The 22,453-nt window shown below is 43.3% G+C and overlaps 1 protein-coding gene across 2 annotated transcripts in view; it reads right to left on the minus strand.

Moving 5' to 3' along the window:
• Positions 1-22,453, minus strand: part of FNDC3B (fibronectin type III domain containing 3B) — a 209,607-nt gene that overhangs the window by 68,780 nt on the left and 118,374 nt on the right. For both annotated transcript variants that reach the window (XM_055723542.1, XM_055723543.1), the window contains exons 7-8: positions 7,241-7,299; positions 794-951 (exon numbers count right to left, since the gene is read on the minus strand). In XM_055723542.1, coding sequence (XP_055579517.1) covers positions 794-951; positions 7,241-7,299 — 217 coding nt within the window. The remainder of the gene's footprint in view (positions 1-793; positions 952-7,240; positions 7,300-22,453) is intronic.

Genomic DNA, 22,453 nt, shown 5'->3' on the forward strand with positions numbered 1-22,453 from the left:
AAGAGGAATAGTGTAATTCACAGGACATCTTAAGAAAGGAGATGGTTTAGTCTTGAGAGGTAATTCCATAAATGCTGTATCACCTGGACTTTATTTAGTGAGATTTGGGAAGGATTAGCTATTTCACAACAGCCAAGGTCACATCTCAAAATTTTCTTTCCTAGACATCATTATTGGGGGGGAAAAAAAAAGCATAACACCATATGTACTTGATCACAGAATGAGCTCAGAGGATCACTGGAAGGAGAGGGAGAAATCCCTCAGAATTTTTCATGAAGATTGCTGAGCGCCAAGCATTCGGGTTTTTCTGGGGAGCTCCTATAGCCTACTCATTGGTGTACTCCCTCCTCTGCTCACTTAAGACATTACAAAGCAGTAAAGCCCTCAAACCATTGCTCGTTAGCTCAAAACAACAAGCTTTTTAGTTCTTAATTGTGCAAGCCCACACAAAGTTAGGCCATTAGGAAGGCAGCTGTCCTGCCTGCATGGTGTACATGAGAAGCTTTGACGTTTAGCGTAAGAGAAGAAGTAACCTTTCCATTGGCAATGGGAGAGATGGCATCACGTGCCGGGGAGGTGGGATGGGAGGGCAATTAGGGACCTTGTGACACGCTCTCAACCAGCTCCCTGCAAGCTCCTCCAGCAAGGCAGGCTGACAGGACAGTGGGGGAACAACTACAGGGTCTTCAAAGGTGCCTTCTTTCTGCAGCTGATGGGCATGCCAAAATATACCCTGAAAAGCCCAGGGAATGTATTCCTAATGAAAACATGCGTGTAAAAATGATGCTGTTACCTGTAAATTATCTTGTATTTTCCATCCCTCCCTTTATCCGATAAGGCAACCTCATAGGTACAGGTGTAAGGCAAACTGTTGTTGTGTCTATCTGCATTTAGAAGGCCAGTGGGAGGTGACCAGGAAAGTAAAACTGTTCTTGCTTGAATATTTGTAACCTGTAAAAGAAACAGCAGTTACTCTGACTTGTAAGAAAAGCACTATTCTCTTAAGTATTTGCTTTTTGCTTGCATCTTCACAATCGATTTCTTGTACAAAGGAAGTTCCAGAGTTAGAGGTGAAAATTAAAAGGTCAGAAATGGTCATCAGGAACACAAAACCAGATTCATGGCATAAACCAACCTCTAACAGACAAGAAATACAGAGAGATGTCCCCCTGCAGCAAACTGGCTCGTCATCATCTGAGCATCCAGCAAAGGATGTCTCGCACCATTCTGGGGGTACCTGCTGCCGTGGCCATTACCAGAAGGGAACCGGAACTACGTGGAACGAAGACTTGACCCTACAGATTGTTTTGTATGCAATTATTTTTCTAAAAGCTTTTGTCAGGAAGATTCTGTAATAAAACTCTTGATGGCTTTTTCAGTCATCCTGTTCCTTCTTGCAATTTGAAACTGCAATAATTCAGCTGCAAAAAAGTAAAAAAAACCCAAACCCCAATTCAATCTACGAAGTTACAGACTCGACAGTATAAGGGAAATCTCATAATAGAAGTCCAGCTTGTCAATTAAAAATTACATTGCAAATCAATCACTTCGTGCCCTAAGAGAAAGACTGCGCATACGATCTGTGGTCACTCCCGGGTGCAATGCCTCAGTGGCAGACGGGTGAGGATTCTCTTTTATTAGAGCATGGAAAAAATACCTCAACCCCCTGCACACCAAAACAACATATCACCCCACCAGCGCGGCTGTATCCTTCTGGAAACGCAGGTCCACATAACTCTAGACTGATGGAGCTTGCAGAGCTAGCATCGCCTTTCTCACCAGGAGAGCCCGCTGGCACAGCGCCGGAGGCATCGTTCATCAGCTGCACGTACCGAACAGCAGCTTCCCAGAGAACGGCCTTCTGTTATCATGCCAGGAAAGAAGAAAAAAAGATACACACACACACCTCCCCACCCCCTGCCACTGTCTCAAAAGAAAAAGAAATAGAAAACAATAGTTGCACTGGCTATCTTGGAAAGACAGCACAACGTTTTTATGCACTTCTGACAAAAGCCCAGGGAAGCCTCAAAGCCTCCGTAGCCTCAACGTCTCTGCCACAAATTCTCCCCTTTTCGTAATGAAAACAACTACATTGCTCTTTCTTAATTGTAGTGAAAACGTAAAGAGTAATTTTTTAGCTAGCCTCCATGAAGATGAATCAAAGCAAGAGGTTCTATGTTCTTTATTCATTTCTCCTATGCATCAAATTTCACTGGTTCTATCATTTTAGGAGATATTTTTCCAACACACAGAGCACAACGGTATTTCAGAAGCTGTAAGATGAATAATGCAGGTGCTTAGGTACACATTTCCTACGCTCTCCTGGAAACAACTGAAACGCCTCACCCATAAATGACTTGGTAATGACATACTAGCAATCACCTTTCAGGGACTGCTTGTTTACAAACCCGGCTTCGGGTTATCTTTAGATAATGGAGAATATTTAACTTCTCCTGTGAAAACACATTGCTTCCAGCTGAAGAGTACTGCAACTGTTGGACGTGACACCCATATATCAAGCAGATTCTTTCTGAGCAAGTCATAAATCTGTATTTAACAGACTGACAAGTAGGTGACACCGCAAAACGTCTCATCTTAACTTAAAACATCATGCTCTCAAAAGTTAAAGATTTTAATTTATAGCTGCACACTTAAGCCTTGCCAAAAAGAAAACCTCTGTTCAACCTAACATGAAAAACAAGTTGTAAGGCAAGAAGTTTTAAGCAGCATAAAGGTTTTTTTCATAAAAAAGACAAACATGCAAATTCTTGTATGAATCTTCACAGGATTTCTTGCTCTAGTCGTATTTTTCTGATGCTATGAAATCCATGTTTGGTTCAAAAACCTGGACCAGCAGACACTGATACCGCATTAGATAGCTTATCAGAATCTTGAATGATTCAATTAAGACAGATAAGTTAAATTTTTGAGAGGTGCACACACACATATGTGAAGGAAATTGTGAGAAAGCTATTTAGAGCTAGAAGGCCGCATTTCAAATAATATTTTGATCAGAAAACTGGATAGTAAGATTCACATAGATTCTTTTTTTTTTTTTTAACATACATGACTACTATAGCAGCTCAGCCCATCAACACACAGTTCCTTTTATTATGGAAATACGCTTGCATAATTGTTTTTCATAAATTCAGACAGACTTGGAGCTGGAGGCACAATATCCTGCCAATGTTCTATTGAAATGTTTTTCTCTATGACTACTCACAAGGACACACGTATATATTCTGCGTATGGCAAAAACTCTGGCCTTTCATGAACTTTAGTAATCTGTAAGAAGTTAGGTCTTTTATCATTTCTTAAAATAAGAGAGAGCATCTTACGGACTAACCGCCAGAAACTATTAGGCTATTATTCTGAAGTCCGCACGCAGACGCTTCCATGCCATGGATAAAAGTCCAAACCCAGTTGCTAAGCTGCTCCAGTCACACCATTAACTTCTTCCTGATGGAGCGCTGAGTGGCGGCTGGCCTGCCTCAGTGCTGCTATGCACACAGCAACTGCTGGTGGAGGTTTAAAAATAAACACCAGAAATCGTTAAATACAATTCTAAGCTGCACTGAGTACACACAGCAAGCGCAGTAAAGCAAGTGAGGGGTCACCGTCTGCACGATGAAGTCAGAAAAGGCAAATCTATACACTGCCCGGGTAGAGAGAGAGTACTGTGCGTGTCAGCACCAGTGCCGGGAACAGATTTATTTGTATGGCTAGAGGTAGAACTATCTGCTGCTCACTAACAGGCTTGATATCCTATCACATGTACCAGCCAAAGGTGTATCTCTTCAAGATCTGATTTAGTGGTCAAAGCCACTCTTAACTTTACCAAGGCACTCCTACCTGGAGCAGGAAGCACCAGCTTTGCCATGAGAAGGGCTAAGTTAATTAGACAGGGATACGATACGCTGAGAATAACAAGCAGGCACTTGCAAACCAGCTCAGTAGCTTTAACTCCAACTTTTCTTGCTTACACCTGGGAAAACAAGCACCTTTCAAGTGACCTCGAGCAGCTGAACGGACGGGGCGCAGCCCTTCCCAGGCCATGAGGAGCAGCACGGCACAGGGCTTAATGCCGCTGCCAAACTTGCGGATGTAAATACTCAGCAGGACGTAAAAACCGGTTCGTTGTCCACCAACGGTGCACTAATTCCACCCGACCACAGCACGATAAGCAGCCAGAGCACCTCGTCACAGGCTGGGCAGGTAAACCTGCGTGCTGCTTCCCAGTTACCCCAGCCTGTCCCACCCGGCCCCAGAACTGCTGGGCTTGCTTTGAACGGGACCGGCTTGGCCTTTTAGCCCAGACCTAACAAAAGATTTTCCCCACAATGTCTGATGAAAAGCACAGTTAATTAGTTTCTGAAAACTTCTCAGTTTACACAGTAAATGCCTGCTTTCTATGCTATCAAAACTCAGTGGTGTAAATAATTATTTTATAAAAGCCCCTGGGAAAGAATCCCAGCTCCTGCACTACTTTAATAAGGTTACAAGACTGATGAATATCGGTCCTTCCCGTCTTTCAGGTAATGAACAATGTTTCTGTACAACTTTCATTATCTTTCAAATTCCGGGTTAGCATTCACAGGCATCGTGTGGTTCGGGGTTTTATTGTATGTGTGAGAACTACACTGCACGCAACATTCATTTACTCCCTCGAGGGCAATGTTTGAAAGACTTGGGGGTCAAACGAATTCACGGTTATTACCAGGTTGAGATTTTGCTTTTAAACTATGGCTCTAATCCTGCAATTTTAGGCAAAAATCCTGATGATTAAGTATGAGTTTTGCTGCAGAGCCAGTCAGCAGGAGCAGGCTGCCTTTCGGAAAGTCAGACTAATGCCTGAGCTCCGACCCAGCAGACCCGCGGGAGGGGATGCCCCCCCGAGCCGCCCCGCAGCCATGCCGTCGGATGCAGCGATGCTTTGGAAACCCAGAATCAAATTTCCCTTCCCTCACCAAGATATCTGCTTTAGGGAATGCTTACTCTGCTGTAATGTGAATTAAAAATACATTTCAGTTTAAATAAAGACATGGAGGGGGGGAAAAAACCCAGAAGGCTTCTTTTAAAATTTTTGCCATTAAAAGGATAAAACCACAATTAAATATAGTTTGCACATCTTAAACATGTAACAACATCTATTATTGAAAACAGACCTCTTATTAATTAGTAATTTTTGAAGTGTGTATATTTTGTGCTCAGAAAGGTGAGAGAGACTTTGTCATGCAGAGGTACCCAGACAAGCCAGATTAAAGATGCCTCCAAGCAACACCACAGCTGCTCAGACAGCTAATCCCTTCAGATGGCTTCCCCACCGCTGCTGGCGAGCGCTGCTCGCTTGGGCACACCAAAGGCATGTGCTGCAGACATAGCATCACTCCACGTGTCATTGACTGACTACTCTGTGCCCTTTACTTTTGTGCCATTTCTCTCTCACGCAGTTGTTTTTTTTAGATATTGTTCGATTTTTCATTCATATAATACATAAGGCTTGCCAAGAAATACGGCCCAGCTGACTATGCATAATATGATATATTTCTCTTAGATACAATACTGACTATACACACAACCAATCATTCATAGCAATTAATGGTTTGTAGAGATTCCTATGAGTTTAACTATTCTCTTTCTAACTTCGACATTTGTGAGTAATAGATAACCCTCAGCATCTTCTCACTAAAGGTCAGTATTATCAAACTAGCATTCATCATCTTTTAGATCTTTCCCTTTCAAAAAAAAGAAAAAAAATCCTATATTTGCTATGATTCAAGAAAAATATTTTTTTGTCTATTTTTTATTTTTTGCTTCCCTCTGCTTTAAATGCTCTGGTTACCATAAATCTCACTGTACAAAATCCTTCAAACTGCTCAAATAGCTCCTCTCCTTACCTCTGTGAAATCACAAGTTTTTTATGACAGCTCTCCAGATCTTTGTAGAAGACATCTAGCTGTGGCATTTTACCAGATGAGCAACATTCAGGTAGTTCTCGGTACAAGACTGACTCTGTACAATAAACTAGCCTAATTTTGTGCTAACTGCACCGTCTTTCCCTTCTGATCTCCCAGAAACTCTTCTCTGAAGTCTTCAGCTTCGTATGGCCACTTGTTTCTACATGAAACAAAGCAACTTTCCTTCTTGCAAACAGAAACCCGGGCTGTAGCCCCCCGATACTTATCCCTGAGGGTCTGGTTTAGGCTCTGGCTGCCTTTGAACCTGCTTTGTAGGTGCCACGACACTAGGATCCACCTACCGACTGAGCAATTCAAGGTGAAAAACCTTTTGTATTTGTTCAAAACAAAAGCAGCCAAAAGAACAGAACCTAAAAATAAAGCTCAGCCTGCGCTCACGCCTGCAGCCCCCGGAGCGCTGCCGCTTCTGCAGCCAAGGAATACCCACCCCTTCACGCTCCCACTGCAGAATTTCTTTATACCAGCCTCTGCCGGCTACTTGTTGAAGCCAGCCTTTAGATCAGCTCTCCAACGGTTATTTTATTTGCTTATTTGTTTACTAGCTTTCTCCACACAGAGAAAGGCCTGAGCCCTGAGAGCACAGGAGATAAACCCCCACAGCACAGCTGTCTCCCTCTGCCTCGCGGCTGCTTCTTCCACTGCATGTTTGGACCATTCATTTAGATCCACAATCCTCTCCTGGTTTTCACTTGACACACCAAACTAAAAAACACCCATCACATTCAAAGGGCTTACAACCAGATTTATTAATAAACTTACCGGGCTGTGGTCACACCCAGCATTATGGTTATTTACATGGTGATTCAATTCCATTACGATTAATTCACATGCTTTTACGGCTCAGACTAATGTAGAATACAGAAATTGCCATTGAATAATACGATTAGCTTAATTTAATCATGATTACAGACATAACTTGCTCATGACAAATAAAATTAAACTCGGGGGAAAGGGGATAGAAGCTCTGTAAGTCACCCCAGTGCACTGCCTTCCCCACCACAGCGTGAATACTGGGACATGGCCCCTGGAAACAGGTGACTGGTGAGATTCCTGCAGTGGGCAGAGCTCACCAATACCCACGAGCAGAAAAGATGCTTCAAATTTATATCCCAGCAAAATCAGTTAAGACACATAAAGCTGCAACAGTCTACCACAGAAAAAAATGCAGAGGTGCTCCCCTGTGAAATCACCAGTATGTTGGGACACAATCCACTTATCACAGTTGCTATTTTGTGCGTGTGTGGTAATTTGGGATCACATACCTGTGGTTTCTCCATTCCAGAAAGAATGTCTTGAACTCTTTTTGTTTCTGAATCAAATTCTGTAAAACAGAGCAAAATAAATGACCAAAATTAAATAAAAATGTGAGCTATGTCAGTCATTCTTCAGGGATTTGTAAATAGGAGAGAGACACACATTACCTGCACAGGAGCATCGGCTGTTTTGCTCTTGTGAATTTCAAGTATGCAGTTACATGGATTAATATTAAAAAAAATATGAAAGAGGAGGGAATGAAACTTCCAGTAATTGCAGATATTCAGAAAAGTGGGATTAGTTGTGGAGGTGTCCTCCACAAACAATGTTATTAACTGGGATTTGCTTCACAGAGCGAAAAAACATCCTGTTGCCTGAGCTCAGCCATGGAAGAAGCCCAGGGGTTTCTACAGCTCAATTACTGCTGAACCTAATCCTAGTTTGTTTAAGCAAAGACATCCTTACTCCATCAACTGCACAGCTGGGCTACCCACCTGCTCACCAGAGTGCTGGGCTACTGGCGAGGACGAGCATCCCTGCCCCGCGCGGGCAGAGCCCAGACGAGCTGCGCAGGGTGCCTGCCTGAGCCCTGGCACCCACCCTACAGCTACCGGCCCTGAAACCGTTACCCTGTAATGCTCCAAGCTCCTCATTACCTTAGTTGTAATATACGTAGTTGAAAGGTGGTGGTTAGAAGTCATGCCAGGCTGACTGAGGTGCCTGCTAGCAGTAACCCATCCTCCCGCCCCAAGCGCAGGGGCTACACAGCGTTATCACCAGGCAGGGTGTGAAACACTTCCCCTAAATTAGATGGGTTAATTAAGCGCAGAAGGTGTTACAGAAGCAATCATCTGAGCAGCGGAATCAGCCTTTCCTCCATCCCCCCATAAAGTCTTAAGTTAAAACATCAGCTTAGAGTGATGAGGTGACACAGAGCAGCTTTATTCCTTTTGGACCGCAGCACAGAGAGGCCTCACTTTCCACTACAGTATTCTCTAATGGAAAACTAGGAACATTTTTTTTCCTGTTTTTTTAAATTTTTTTTTATTTTTTAATGTTAACGTAAAAAGTTTGCTCACCAAAGCAAAATACATTGCACCTAAAGCAAAATGAGCTGGACCTCTTCACAAAAGGCATAAAAATTTGACATAGGAAGCATAAAATATTAATAAAAAAATTGGTAAGATCAGATCAACAGCTTTTGCAAATGATTCCCCCAAAGCCTGACCTACTTCTTGTAGCCCAAGAATGTGCCTTTATTTTTGTCTGTGACCTGCTTTAAAGAAGTAGATCATCTTTTTAAAAATTCCATGTGCTCAGCTGCCAAAAAGGAGAATTGGCTGAAAGCTGGTGGCAGAACTCCAGTGTAAATGCCCATCTCTCCCTAAAAGAATGCACCTTGGTGTGGAGTGGGAATGACACATCTCCTGCTCCATGCATTCCTGGACTCCTTTTAACCTCAGCCACTCGGAAAAGAAAGGAGTAGTAATAATTCAGGAGAAGAGCAGGATAGCATGATTGTTTTTTTCCATACTAGATAACCCTTAGAGTGTATTATAAACCAGCAGGATTTAGCCAGCATAAGATAATACTGACTTGAAAACTACACAGATGGACTAAAGCAGCTAAGGAGAAAGTTGAGATGCTGATCCAAGTGAAAATGTCATCAGTTTGGGGTGTTTCAGAATTTAGGGTTCCCCTCAGCATCAGGACAGGAGTAGGACTGCGCCACAAAAGCCTGGATCTGGAAACGGCGGAGGTCCTGTAGGTTTATCTTGAAGGGATGCTAATCAGAAGCAGCTTCTGCAGCTACAGATTGCAACAAAAATGCTGCTACTATTTTATTGAAAGTTTATGGTTATTATGTCACCCCTAATTACAACCCCCAGAAGCTAAGCGTGAATCACTCTCAACCTTAAATCCCAAACATGTGGACTGAATTTTCTTCCCCCTCTCTGCTTTCTAACAAGGATGCTATCTCTGTCACACTAAGCAGCAGAGGAAAATAAACTCTGAAGCCCGAAGAAATCTCACTTCCCTCTCCTGTGAAAACCAATCGCTTTACACAGTAACCATGTCCTCTGACCCTTGCAGGTCAGGGCTGAAGGCTGTAACTGCTCCAAACACAGGAACTGACTTAAGACCAAAAGGAGTTGGGTTTACCCAGCAAATAAATAATAGCAGTGGTAGTAGTAATAATGATAATGATTATGATGATTCAATCAGACTTCTCAATGAAGAGTGCTACCAAGGAAACCCTTTATATTGGCTCCCCAAATATGTAGCTTGTTCACAAGGAGAAGGCTCAGAGTACCAGATTCACTGAAGCCTTCGGTTATTAGGGACACCTGGACATTTATGCGGACTATGTCATTTGTGTCACCAAGTGTTTACACAGATAAGCTGGAGGTGGAAGAAGGAAAGCCTTCCTCAAAGGTCTTGGGGTGAGGAAGAGGGGGAATGGGACACACACAGACCTAAGGTGACAGTGTGAGCGCAAAAAAAATGAAGAGTTTAATTTAAAGCCGATGAACAATACATATATGAATGGGTTCTGCATCACGTTTTCTAAAGAACAAGATGTATCAGATGATGCACATATGCTGACCAACCATGTCAGATGTCCCCCCATGCTAACCCCCCCCTGCACTCACACGTGAGACCGGGCAGGTGCAAGTGATAACCTGCACACCGCAAGCCCTTCCCAACCGCCGCGCACACAGAGCCCACGTACCCCTGCTGCCCATTTGCTAATGCCATGAATCATTTTACAAGGACACAGCAAAGACAGAGAAGTCTACAGTAAGAAGTGCCCTTTCATCAGAAGCTTTGAAATCACCGTACCGCATGGGAAGGACAGCGTGTGCCTTTGAGCCCCGCACGGAACTCAAACTAAAAACCACCCCCGTGAATAACGGGTAAATGCCCTGTGAAAATAGAGCAACTGTAAAACTAAAGACCGAAAGCAATAAATATGCATGAGTGATGGCTATAAGCACACCAGAGAGTAACCGGGGTTGGAAGGGGACCTCAGGAAAGGTCGTCACGTCCAACCCCTGCCTGAAAGCCAGAAAAAAAACAGCGCAAAACTGTCCCGTGGAAAAACCTGTTAATGAAACTGAAGCCAACCTTTTTGGGAGAGAAAAAGTTCTCTCACAGAATTGTCACCTTCTTATAGTATTTCAAATACTTAGCTTCCCATTTCTAGAGCAATAAAAAATTCTCAGGCTTCTATGGATGGTTGATCTTCTTTCAGTAATAAATGTAATTATTCACTGTGCCCTGAGCTAGAGTAAGCTAAGGAGAACGAGACCTGTCCTGAACCCCTCCGTAGGGAAGTTGGTCTTATCTCCCAACCTCTCTCGTAACACATTAAATATCAAGCTCAACATCTTTCTCCCAAACCAACAAAGAGAAGAAATCCTTCCAAAATAGAAAGTTACAGATGAAAAGAAAAAAATTTTATTTGGTCTACGCTGATAATAGAGAATTGGTGAAGTGCCTTCTCCCCCAGCTCACTGTTGCTGTCACTTGTCAGCTGCTGAGGACTGTTCTACAAGATCAGCTCACTGGAGCATTTAGGGATGAGGAGCATGAACGTCTCCCAGACATCACAGATGCAGTGGCGGAAAGGTGAGGAAAAACAGGAGGAAGGGAAAGGGAAGCCTTAACATAAAACAGGAGATTAAAATCCAGAAAAATTACCTACAACTGCTTGGGAAAGGTGGTGGGTGGCTGAGCACGATTCACCCACCTAGCACGGGCTGGCCTTGAGTAACAGCCAGCTGATTTGCTTTGCAGTCTTTGCCCCTTCCCCTCTCTCTCTTCCCCTCTCTCTCTCAGCTGAGCACTGTTATCCGACACGAACACAGAAAAGCTCGGTACGCCAGCGCCCCGACCTTAGCACGGGGGCTCGCAGAGGCAGGCAGCGGACACACGCTGCTTTCCTCCTCTGCCGTCGGGAACAGAAGTTCAGTCACGTCAAGGAAGACCCCAACTAACACTTCAGGTCATTGTCCCGTTTTAACTTTTCCTCTCCACATCTGCTCCCCACATCTGTCATGGCAAAACTCTTCCTCCTAGGAGGAAGCTGGGGGTGGGGATGAATTCCTTGTGAATGCTCAACGGGGTCCTCCGAGGGACAGTACAAAAACCCGAGTTATCCTGTAGATCCCAGTGTCTAAGAGATATTAGAGCTGTCCCAAGCTACGGTGTTAGGTTCTAATTCCCAGGCTGTGAGTTATGTGGATCCAATGTTTCAGGCAACCCTTCCGTCGCAGGGAAGCCAGCTGTAAGACCTGGACCACATTAAGGCCGTATTTTGGTCATCTCTCTTTTTCCAGAGTTTTGGGTCATAACCAGAACTCCACAGATACAACCAAGAGTAAATAGCCCTAAAATTTAAATACTTTCCCAACAGCTGTTTGGTGCTAACAAGGTTTCAGTGTCAAGTCTTGCTAAACTAAAGCCTTTTATTATATGCTTCTGTTAGCCTGTGTCTATGTTCCTGTCTGCACGTACAGTACAAATAGAATTTTCAGATCTTTCCAACCATACTTTTGAACACCAAGCAGAGCTTTAAAAAACAGGAAAAAAAATAGTTGTCATTTCAAGGTAAGTTTGAAGTTTCCATCAACAGTTTTCATGTTTGCATGAACAGCAGCTGTGTATGTAAATGGTTTGAAATAGCTAAAAGCTCTAAACTAATTAAGATTTTCCCATTGCAAATACACATTTTAGGTTTGTTCTGCATTCTTTCCTTCACAGAGAGGAAAAGGTCTAGCTCAAGACTTAGCTTCTGGCCACAGAAAGTATTTACTGTTTCAACAGCCTTTCCATTCCAAAGGAATGACATCAGCACTAGCACTTTGCAAACTTTTAGTCTAATTCTCAAGCAGAACTCCATGCTTACAGATATGCCAGTCATAACATGACATGCTTTCTCAGAATTTGTTCCAGATTTATTGGGGCTGTGACCGGCTTTAATGCTAGGAAAGATCTTTTATCAGTCACGTACAGCACAACCTACAACCCGCCAGAAAACGAACTCTTCAAAACACAGCCCAGGTCCTTTGTGAACTGCCTGCAGTGTCAAAGCTTCAGACAAAAAGAAGAACACAGACAGACTTTTTTCATTTCAGAGAATTGTAAAAATGTGCATGAAAAAACTCCTTGTACGAGAACAAACCTAAAACTGCAGATGCCACGCTGCAGCTGTGTCACAGAGAGCAGGACCGGAGGGAACGTGCCACAGTCATTGAGTCCATCCTCCTACACTGAAAGACGATCATCTACACCTAAAGCATCCCTCAGAGATGCCTGCCTACCTGTTGTGTGAAAAATAACTAAAAATTAAATAAATAACCTCCCGCCCCATGACTGTGGCAATCTCAAAACTTCCTCGGCTAGGCAACCTACCATAGCACCCAGCTCTTCCCACCGGGAAGACCATCTCCTCGGCTTTCCCTGCTCCACCTTAAAGTTATTACTTCTTTCCTGCACACCCACCGCAGGCGAATTCATCACCGATCTCTTTGTTGCAACCTTTCACACACTGGAAGGCGGTTTTTCCTCTTTAAACAAAGCACGCTCATTCGTTCCACCCCTGAATTTACCAGAGCACAGACCCCACTTACTGCTGTCCTCTGGAATGTTTTTTAAATTGGTCTCCATCCTTCCGAAGATGCGGTGGCAGCCCTGGCCACCACTCTCCCCCCACCAAGGAGCAACGTGCCCACTTACAGAGCTTGCTTTGAGGTTTCTTCTTCTCGGCGTTCTATAGAGTAACTTGACTCTTGGGTTTTGTAGTCTACTATGCCCCCCAGAACTACTACACAGTAAAAAAAAACCCAACCAACCAAATTAAAAATAAGAACAGATTTGAGGAGGAGTGGCTGAAAGTTACTTTGCTCTTGTCTTGACTGAATTTTTTCATTCAAGGCCATTTGAGCTCTCCTCCTGTCTTGCCCTCTTTCCCTTCCCCCTAACCCACCAAGCACTCTCCACGCTGTCAGAGCCTGATATGGACTATAATTTAATAAGCATCAATCCTTATTCCATCCTTCAACTCCTTAATGAAAATATTGAATAAAATTAGACCTAGGACAGATTCCTGCCTAATCCAGTTTGATGCATCTTTCCAGTTTGTCAGGAAGGCGATGCTGGGCAGGGTCACGGACAAACCGCAGGGCTATGTGCTGGCTAACAGATGTGACACTGAGAAGAGCAAATCCAGCATCACACTGAACACACAGTGCTTTACGCAACTCTTCTCAGCACCACTTCCACAGTGGGTAAAATGGGGAGGTCTTTAGAATAAAACACTTGTGAAAGGAATATTTACATTTGAAACAGTCAGTCACACCATGCTAATATGTAATACACCAAGGAAGATTAATTAAGCCTACAAATATCTGGAATGAGATATCTAACTATTAAATATTACAAATTTCTGTTAATTACATGAAAGCTAATAAACCCACAAGTGATAAAACACAACTGCAGCTCCCATGTTCCAGGTAGAGAGATTGACATTACCCAACTTCAAGAAAAGATCCAATATTTGAAACACATTTTAATTCCTAAAAAATGGCTGTGCATGAGCATCTCACATGTTTTCCATTTCTGAGAGCCTTGCCACTGTTGCCATCTTAACTCTCCTGCTAAAATGCCTTATTTGATGTCTATAAGCTTATCTTTCAGTATTTGACCTTAAAGACCAAATCATTTGTGGAGAAAAAAAAAAAAAAAAGCCACTCCCCTAAATAGCTGAAGGCAAACAGAACAAAAACCGTGCATAAACCCCAGAAACGTACATTTTCAGATGTCAAATAAGGAAAAAAATAAATATCTCTAGCCATCCTGACTCACTGGGACATAAAGCAAAGGATAACTGAAGCGTTTGCCTCAACAGCCTTGTAATTTAGGCATGAAGTTAATGGCTTGTTTCAGAGATGTCCTGGCCATCGCCCATATCCATTAACCTGCCAGTTTTACCTTGACTGCTTCAGTATCCTCCTGGCAATGGGGCAGGATACTCCAAAATACCTGGAGTGCAAGCTCATATCATATGGTTTGTCTCCCTGCTTCAAGCCATCCTTCTTTAACAAAAGATACCTGCTATCGCCTGGAAAAGCATCAGATGTTGTCTCATCAAGCCGATGTGGAAGCACTCAGATTTAAGTAACGAAGTCACTTCTGCTAAAAAGTGTTTTAAAAATAAATGTAAGTGTATTCAGTCCTCCCTGTCCCCCAATATTCTTTCTATGTTTATTTTTTGTTGGGATGGAGCAAGGAAAATAAGCTCAGTAGGAGCCTACGAGGGAAACTGGATGCAAGGGACAAACGGAGTGTAAGTGACATGTTGGGTTTGTTTTTCTCTGCTTCTTTGCTGCTACTGCTGGAAGACAGCAATAACAACTCCTACTTTATTGGCTAAAGATCTGAGTGAATTCCTACTGTGAACAAGCAGTCGGTCCATTAGAAGGCAGAAAAGGGCTTTCTTAGTAAAATACAGCAACCCCCCTCCTCCATCACATATATTTTACATCTTAAGAAAGCGCTTTGTACATCTCACCAAGAAGATAACAGAGGCAGCGCACAGCGTATGGCTGCAGCTGGCTGGCTTTGAAGGAACACCAAATTAAACAATGACCCAACCTGCAGAAACAGAGAAAGCCCAAGCTGAGTCTGCTGGAACAACAAACTGCTTACACACAGGACCTCTTCTTGGAGCGCTCTCTTTGGTACTTTTGACTTGCTTTAGCTTATCTTCTGTGTCAAAATAACTTTTTCCAATTTTCAGCAGCTTCCCTTTTGCTATTATCTAACAGCAGCCCGCACGCTATGTGGGTTTGAGCGACAGCACAAGCTTTGTGGATAACCCAGGGCTGCCTATGCAGGCTGCCGGAGGCAGGGGCCACCCCGCCACCTTTGTCAACCACGCTTTTCAGAACAGCACAGCCAGCTCACACAGAAGTAGCTAACCAAGAAGAACTATTTAAGTTCTGTTGCTTTTTATTAGCATAATTCCAACGCTGCAGGCTGCAATTTCAAAGCGCTCTTCTAAGTTGTGTTGGCATAGGCAAAACTCCTGTTTGAGCAGGCAGGCAGCATCCATGCGTGCGAGGCAGGCAGAGAGACACCGTGGCGATGCTTCCTCATTCTGGCAAACCCCCACACGTGTGACAGCTATCAACACGGTTGAATCTTTGTGGCTACAATCTTGAGCCCCTACAGCTTGATCTAAAGCGCTGCCCTTCTCGTCACAGAGATACAGCAGGTTCGCCTTGGTGGCCCAGGAGGGATGGACGGCACTGCTCCCTGGGCTGCACGCTGAATTTGTGCCAGGAGGAGCAGCAGCTCAACGCCACCAGTCGCTTCATACAGAACACTTCAAAAAGAAGTTTTACTTCTTGAGTTTTGCCCCTTCCACACATACCACAGCCCCGTATCCCACTGCAGTTCAAGTGTGATACAAGACTGAAGTAAATGGTAAAAAACCAAACCAAACCCAACCAAACCCACACACAATCAATCCTTTCCAATTGAGTAATAATTTTAATCAGTCTTGCTTAAGGCACAGGAAGATGCCTAAGGACCGCTGAGAGACCCACTAACATGTAAGTGAAGCTATTTTTATTTCTTTGTTTTTTAAAAAACATTACCTCCCTTCTTTCTTGACTTTCTTGTTTCTGTCGTTTCTGATTTGGTTGGATTTATGGGAGCTACCTAAATCTGATACATCTTTGCAAAACATTTTTCCACCTACTTTTTCAGGAGTTTGTAAGTGATCTACCTGCATTTGCCATCAAGGCCTTCCATGTCTAACAATAAGAATTTTTTTTTTGATCTGACACTGAGAGGCTCTTCCCTGGAGCTCCTGACTCCCACTTGCCAGGTAAAGATCTGGCGTTTCACTCTCTCTACAAACGTCACCAACAAATGCTTGTCTTTTCCTAGAGACAATGAAGTTCTTCAGACCTCTCACAATCTTCTACGACAGCCGGGATGCGTGACTCAAAATGCCAGCTGTGAAATGACGTTATCTGGCATTTACAGAGGCAAGTTTTCCCCTCGAAGGAGAAGGCTCCCTTCAATCATGGCACCCAACTCCCAGCTGCCAGGCAAAGCAAGAGCCTGAGCACCACAAGCACAGCCAGCGGAAGGAGTCTTACCCCTTCCTTCTTCTCCTTACACTGATGAAAAGCACAACTCTGACAGCACCAAAAATTACTGTCTCCTCTTCCCAGCTGGGTCACCGACAGCCCCACTGCATCCCAGCAGCAGCCCGAGAAGCAGCAGGCAGCACGAGCTGGTCTCCGTCACTCCTTGGTGTCCCTGCTGAGACAGCCACAGCGGGTCCTCCCGCAGCAGAGGTGACCCCCACACCCGCTAAGGATGGAGGTGGAAAGCACAATTCCTATCAAACACAGACTTTGACAAGTCTCCAGTGTCACCAGCCTGGAGTTTTACATTCTGTGACTGCTGCCCCATGCCAATCAGGAAATATTTTTCTCTGAAATACTGCCTGTAGTGCAGGGGGACAACGGCATCGGTATTGAACCCAGCATAAAACATGCTTTTTCTTGACCTTCAAAAAATATGACCATATGAAAAATGACCGATAAAAACCTTTCCTAATCTGCTCGTTACACAAGTAATAGCATTTTCCTGATCAAACACAAAGCTAGCGACGTAACCTGCAAAACTGCATATTTGCACAGAAAAACAATCAGGCAGCGCAGCCAAAACAGACGCCATAGGAGCCCCAAACTTGGTCGGGATTAAACGGAGTTCCGCAGCCAAAATTAACAACCTCCTTGGCAATGAACCTTGTAAAGCCACTGAGTTTGCTACAACAATACGAAGGCAGCAGAGCACCTACCCAATGCAAAGGCATAACGCTGCCCATCAGTTTACAAAACTTTTAAGAAAATAACCAGAAGCCGAATTTTGCCCTCAGTCACAACTCCTCAGCCTTGCTTGAGTCAAAGAAGAAACAAACGGAGAAACGTCATCTTTCGATTTCACAGTGGGTAAGGAGAAGTGCTTCGGGATGCTCAGATTTAGCGCTGACTGCTATTTCTGTCTCAAGGACAGAGTCAGAGCAAGCTATTCACTCTTCACAAGAAATTAAGCAGGGAAAACTTTATCTAAAACAGGATAAAAGTAGAAAATGCCTTCTCTTTTCACTGTTCTCGGTATTGTCTTAACATTTACATTAAAGCAGAAATGTTATTTCCACATACTACTTAGACTATCAGCATGTTTCTAAGAGAGGTTAGATTCCACAGGAAAAGTCTGTTTTTAAGAGAAAGAAATCATTCCAAATGATAACACTTGAAATACAAAGATTTTTCATGGAGCCTCCATTGGGATTTTTCAATGTCAACCTAGGGAATGGCTGCAGAGTCACGGTACTTTCTGAATGAACCCCAGCCTCTCTTTTCTGTTACCAATGTAAATTATTGCCATCTTTTTCCAGACGAAAACTATGAGATAATTCAGACTGCAACGAGTGGTGGTGGAGATCGCAGTAATCCAGGAAATCTATTAACTTTTTTTTCCTCTTTCCCCTCTGCACTACAGCTCAGAGATGGGGAAAACAAAGAACTCCCACTCCCCTCTCTACATCAACCCAAACACCTACAGATTGACAGCTGAATAGAAACCAGTCTTCTTCCCCATGACAGATGACAATCAACTTATGCGACTAATCCCAGCCTAAACTGTTTTGCAGCCAAGGCTGAATGATGAACTATGACTATGTGAGCTAGAATTATATTAAACAGAACATTTGATAAAGATCGGGTGCTAAATTTCTACAATGCAATAATAAAAAAAAAGGCTGACGTGATGTTACTGATGCCCTCCCATGCCTGTCGTGTGAAGAGCGCACTCAAGAAAGTTTAAAAAAGCCTGGTCTGTAATGTCTGCACTAACCAACTGCTAGTAAGCTGGAAGAACTGCCCGTGCAATTAGCAGTCCTGTATGGGATGAGGGCAAAATACAACCTCTGATATTTGCACAACCAGTTTCACCACTGAGAATCTTTCCAAATATTTAAAATATTTCACAGAAATATCCACCTGATTACAGCTCGCTGGGAAGGCATCAACAAAGCTACAGGAATTTCAGCTCGATCTGGATTTCATTGCCGAGATGAAATTCAGGCAAAAGTCACATGAATCACAGTAAATCAAAGCAGCTGCTTTTAAGCACAGCTCCTTACGGAAGAAAAAAAATAAACAAAAAACCAAACCCAAGCTCCAGGACAAAGTCTTTTATCATAAACCTTGGAGAAAACTGAAACGGCTGCTTCATTCAGGAGCAGTGCTATGGCTTCTGTCAATTGAATACTCAAAGCCTTGCCCCGCATTTCTAAAAATAAGATGCCGTCCCACCTGTCTCCAAAAGAAAATACACCGAAGGTCACAAAAACTTTTGAAATCAAATTCCACCCTTCCTCAGAAAAGGAAAACTAACTGATGGGTTTTGAAGCACAGCCTGAGAGTGAGGCAAACAACTCCCGTTAACTTCAGCAGGACGAGAAATTTAATTTCACCGCCTTTGCAAATCCAGATGAATATACAGACAGCCATCGTTCCTAACATCTGGGTATACAAATAGGGGTTGACCATTGAATGATTAGACTTAAAGGTGTTTTATTTTTTATACTCTAGAGGGAGGAAATGTTCTACCTCTTCCCTACAAACACCCTCTCCCGTTTGGCTCCGTGTCCCAGCTATGGCCAAATACGGGAAGCATGGTTCCCTTCCTTTGTCACTGGTCCACGTTATCTCCTCTGAACTGGTGAGAATACACTGTTTATCTCACCCTGAAGCTCTGAGACCTTTGCCTAACTTCTCCCCAGCACGGGGATTTAACCACTGAGCATTTAAAGCAGGATGAGAACGTATGGTTTTTTACTGTTGATTTGGCATTATACATTACATAAAACTCCTAGGAAAAAGACTCAGATTTCAGTCTTCTGGATTTGACTGTCAGTTGCAGCAGAAGCTGCAAATTCTTGAGACAATATGAAGATCCTCTGGGGGAAGAGGTTGTGCCTTACGTCATTCGACACTGACTTCCTGATAAATCACAGGGCAAACAGCTTATCCAGCTCCCCCACCCCCACCCCCCGAGGAGATCCTGCTGGCCAAGTGAGACAAGGGAGGGATGAAAGCAGATGAGAAGAATATGAGTCTTACAGGGGTTGATCAGGATTTGGAAGAACAGCCTTGGGGAAAAACTCCAACCACCATCAAAAGGGTTTTTAAGTCACCACTAAGGTCAAACGAGAGCCCTGGATCCAGATTTCCCCAGCCTTCACCAGTTATGCCCTACGGTTTCCTAGGTGGACTCCGAGCTGTGTTTCTGGCAGCGTAGCACACTTAGATTAAGGAGCTTCGGCTGAGGTTTACTCTGTCTGAGCTTCTGTGATGAGACTGAAAAATGTCACTAGAATTGTGGTCACCCATTCTGCCCCATCTGTGCCTCACAGCCGGAGATGCCCAAGCGACCACTTCTCAGAGCAGCTTATAACCACGCTGGACCACGTGTCCACAGCTACGTTTCTAGTCATAAAAAGTCTGCATGAAACCAAGTTTGACACATTTACATTCACCTTTAAAAGTAGCTCTCATGGAAGATGGGAGAATACTGTGCAATTGAACTAAGAGGCAACGCTCCCATTTAGTTAATGAAAACAATGTCTTATCTCCTCTGGTGCCTAAGTTATGAAGCTGGTTCTTTAGTCTTTCAAGATAAGTGCATAAAAATAGAGCGCGAATATCTGCTCCCTCCCTGCCCCAGCCCCCCAGCTTGCAGGACTCTGCTAAGGAAGCACAGAATGAAGCAAAGAAGGTAGGACCGCCACGGCACTCGGGCTTCCCAGAAACTTTGGGTTTGTTCCTGCAGCATGGGTACATCAGGAGAATACCACCATGCTCATGACGTTTCACATGCAGACAAGATTTTGCAGGCTTGTAAATTCCTGGGAATTATTTTGCACACAGCAGACTTCTGGGAAAGAGTTGGTCGAGATGCACGAGAAGGAGCTATCCACAGGCAGCTCCAAGCGAAAGGCTGCTGGGTTTGGAGCTGGGCAAAGCGACGGCCGAGGGAGCGAGTATGTTGGCGCTGGGCATGGACTTGCTTTTCAGTACCACTGGTCTCCTTGTGATAGTTTTCACCTTTCTCCATCAAGCCCTATGATGCAAGTCAAGTTTCAAGACAGCAGATAAGCAGACTTGTTTCTCTCCCTCAACGCAGCGTCTTTCTCTCTGATACTGGATAAACATTTTAGCAATTCTCACTGAAGACAAGTCACAAATTAAGCCTAATCTGGATCAATTCTTGCATGCATACAAACTGACATGAACTTGGGTATCTATTTTGCCTGAACCCTGCATGACATCAATATGTTCCTAATATATCCATCAATCTATATAGAGCCCCACTGAAGTGGTTACTTCATGTGACTATTAGGTGAAATATTCTTTGGTAAAGAATCTGTGTGGCCCAGCTAATGGAGTTGACCCTGGTACACAAAGGTATACTCTCAGCATGGTAACATCAGCAATTTCTGCAACTCATAACCATTTTATTTTCTGCCTGGACGAGCAATTTCACACCCTATTATTTTAGGGAAAACACAAAAGACAAGGAATGTTTAAGAAGCAGGCATATTTCCAAATAGAAATAAACAAAACCACAAGCTCGGTCATGATGTGAGAGATGAGGTCGAGGCACGAGAATATCACACTGGAAATTCCCTGGCGTCACAAATTAACTGTGGTTTCTCAAGTTCAGACTAGTGCCCTAATTAATGCATCTATTTCCTCTCACTTATTAAAACTTAAAGAAAAACAGCATGTGCACAATACACAATCTATATTTCTAATTAGATTTAAGTCTAAACAATTTAGCCAAGTAATATTATTTGCTAAAACTATTAAAAAAATGCAGCAGGAACAGTAATACCATTCAGATTTCATATGTGATGCTGATCTATGCTTACAAGATTCAACAAGTCTCTGTTTCCACTAAATATTATGTTTCACATTTCATTACTTGGTATAATACTGAAACTGACAAAGCCTAACAGATGTATTTTAGAATTCAGAGTGGTTTTTTCCATGTTCCTAATGTAATTACTGTGTCAGTTTTGATGGGTTGTCTTCAGGAGCCAGCCCTGCTAAATCTCCTTATTTTACAGGAGCAAATACATTTAAGGAAACCAGGGAAGCTGCACTTACGTAGGGACATTTTGTATTTGAGCAGAAGAACCATTTAGGACAAATTTTGTCTGCAGAATACTTCTATATTGGTATAACAAAGGTCTTTTGTTAGCACCTACCAAATCATCAGCTCCTGGCAAAAAGAACACAGAAGTTACACATATTAGCACAGTATTTCTCAGCCCCTCTGCCTGCGCAGACCGAAAGTGATGCAACTAGTCTTTTAAATCTATAGGATATACAGGTACAAACACATATATGGCCATTAAGATTACAAAACAGATTCAGAACCAAAATAGGAAAGAACTGACAGCATCTAGAATGAGTAAGTAGAAGAACTTCGCCTGGTTCCTGTCTGCACTGAATCATAGTTCCCTCAATTCCCCTTTAATTCACAGGCTCTGGATTACAGAAAACCTGATACAATTAAAAAAAAAACCACACAAAAAACCCCAACAAAACCAAAACCAGAAAAAAACCCTACTTTTCCTGAATATATTTAACTGTTCTAGACAAAAGAGAGAAAGAACAGGATAGGGTTATATCAAGAAAGCAGCAGCTCTGTTTTTTTATATATCGTCACCCATTCTGCATCAGACACGAGCAGCTTGCAGTGCGTATCCCACATGGCTCAGGGATACTTGCTGGTACTAGTTCTTGCTAGCATCAGCCCCAGCTAGCCATACCACTCACATTTATATCTTCATCTCAGAACTTCTGGCTTGCCGAGTTCACTACTTTTAAAACATTTTCAAACTGAACCCACCACAGTTAAGAAAGGTCTCTGGCTAAGCCCATTTTCCATCTGTTCTTGGCCCACTGACTTCAAAGAAATGAGCACAGAGCTAGCCATATCTCCTGAGAAATGTCCATCAGCCATGCAGGCAGGAGTATGGAGCAACAGCTTCCACCTTTGGGAGCATCTGAAGGCTGCTTCAGTGCACAAAATCAGATTTACAAAACCTCAACAACAGG

The sequence above is a fragment of the Falco cherrug genome, chromosome 11, assembly GCF_023634085.1.
Source record: "Falco cherrug isolate bFalChe1 chromosome 11, bFalChe1.pri, whole genome shotgun sequence".
In the NCBI taxonomy this organism is placed as follows: Eukaryota; Metazoa; Chordata; class Aves; order Falconiformes; family Falconidae; genus Falco; species Falco cherrug.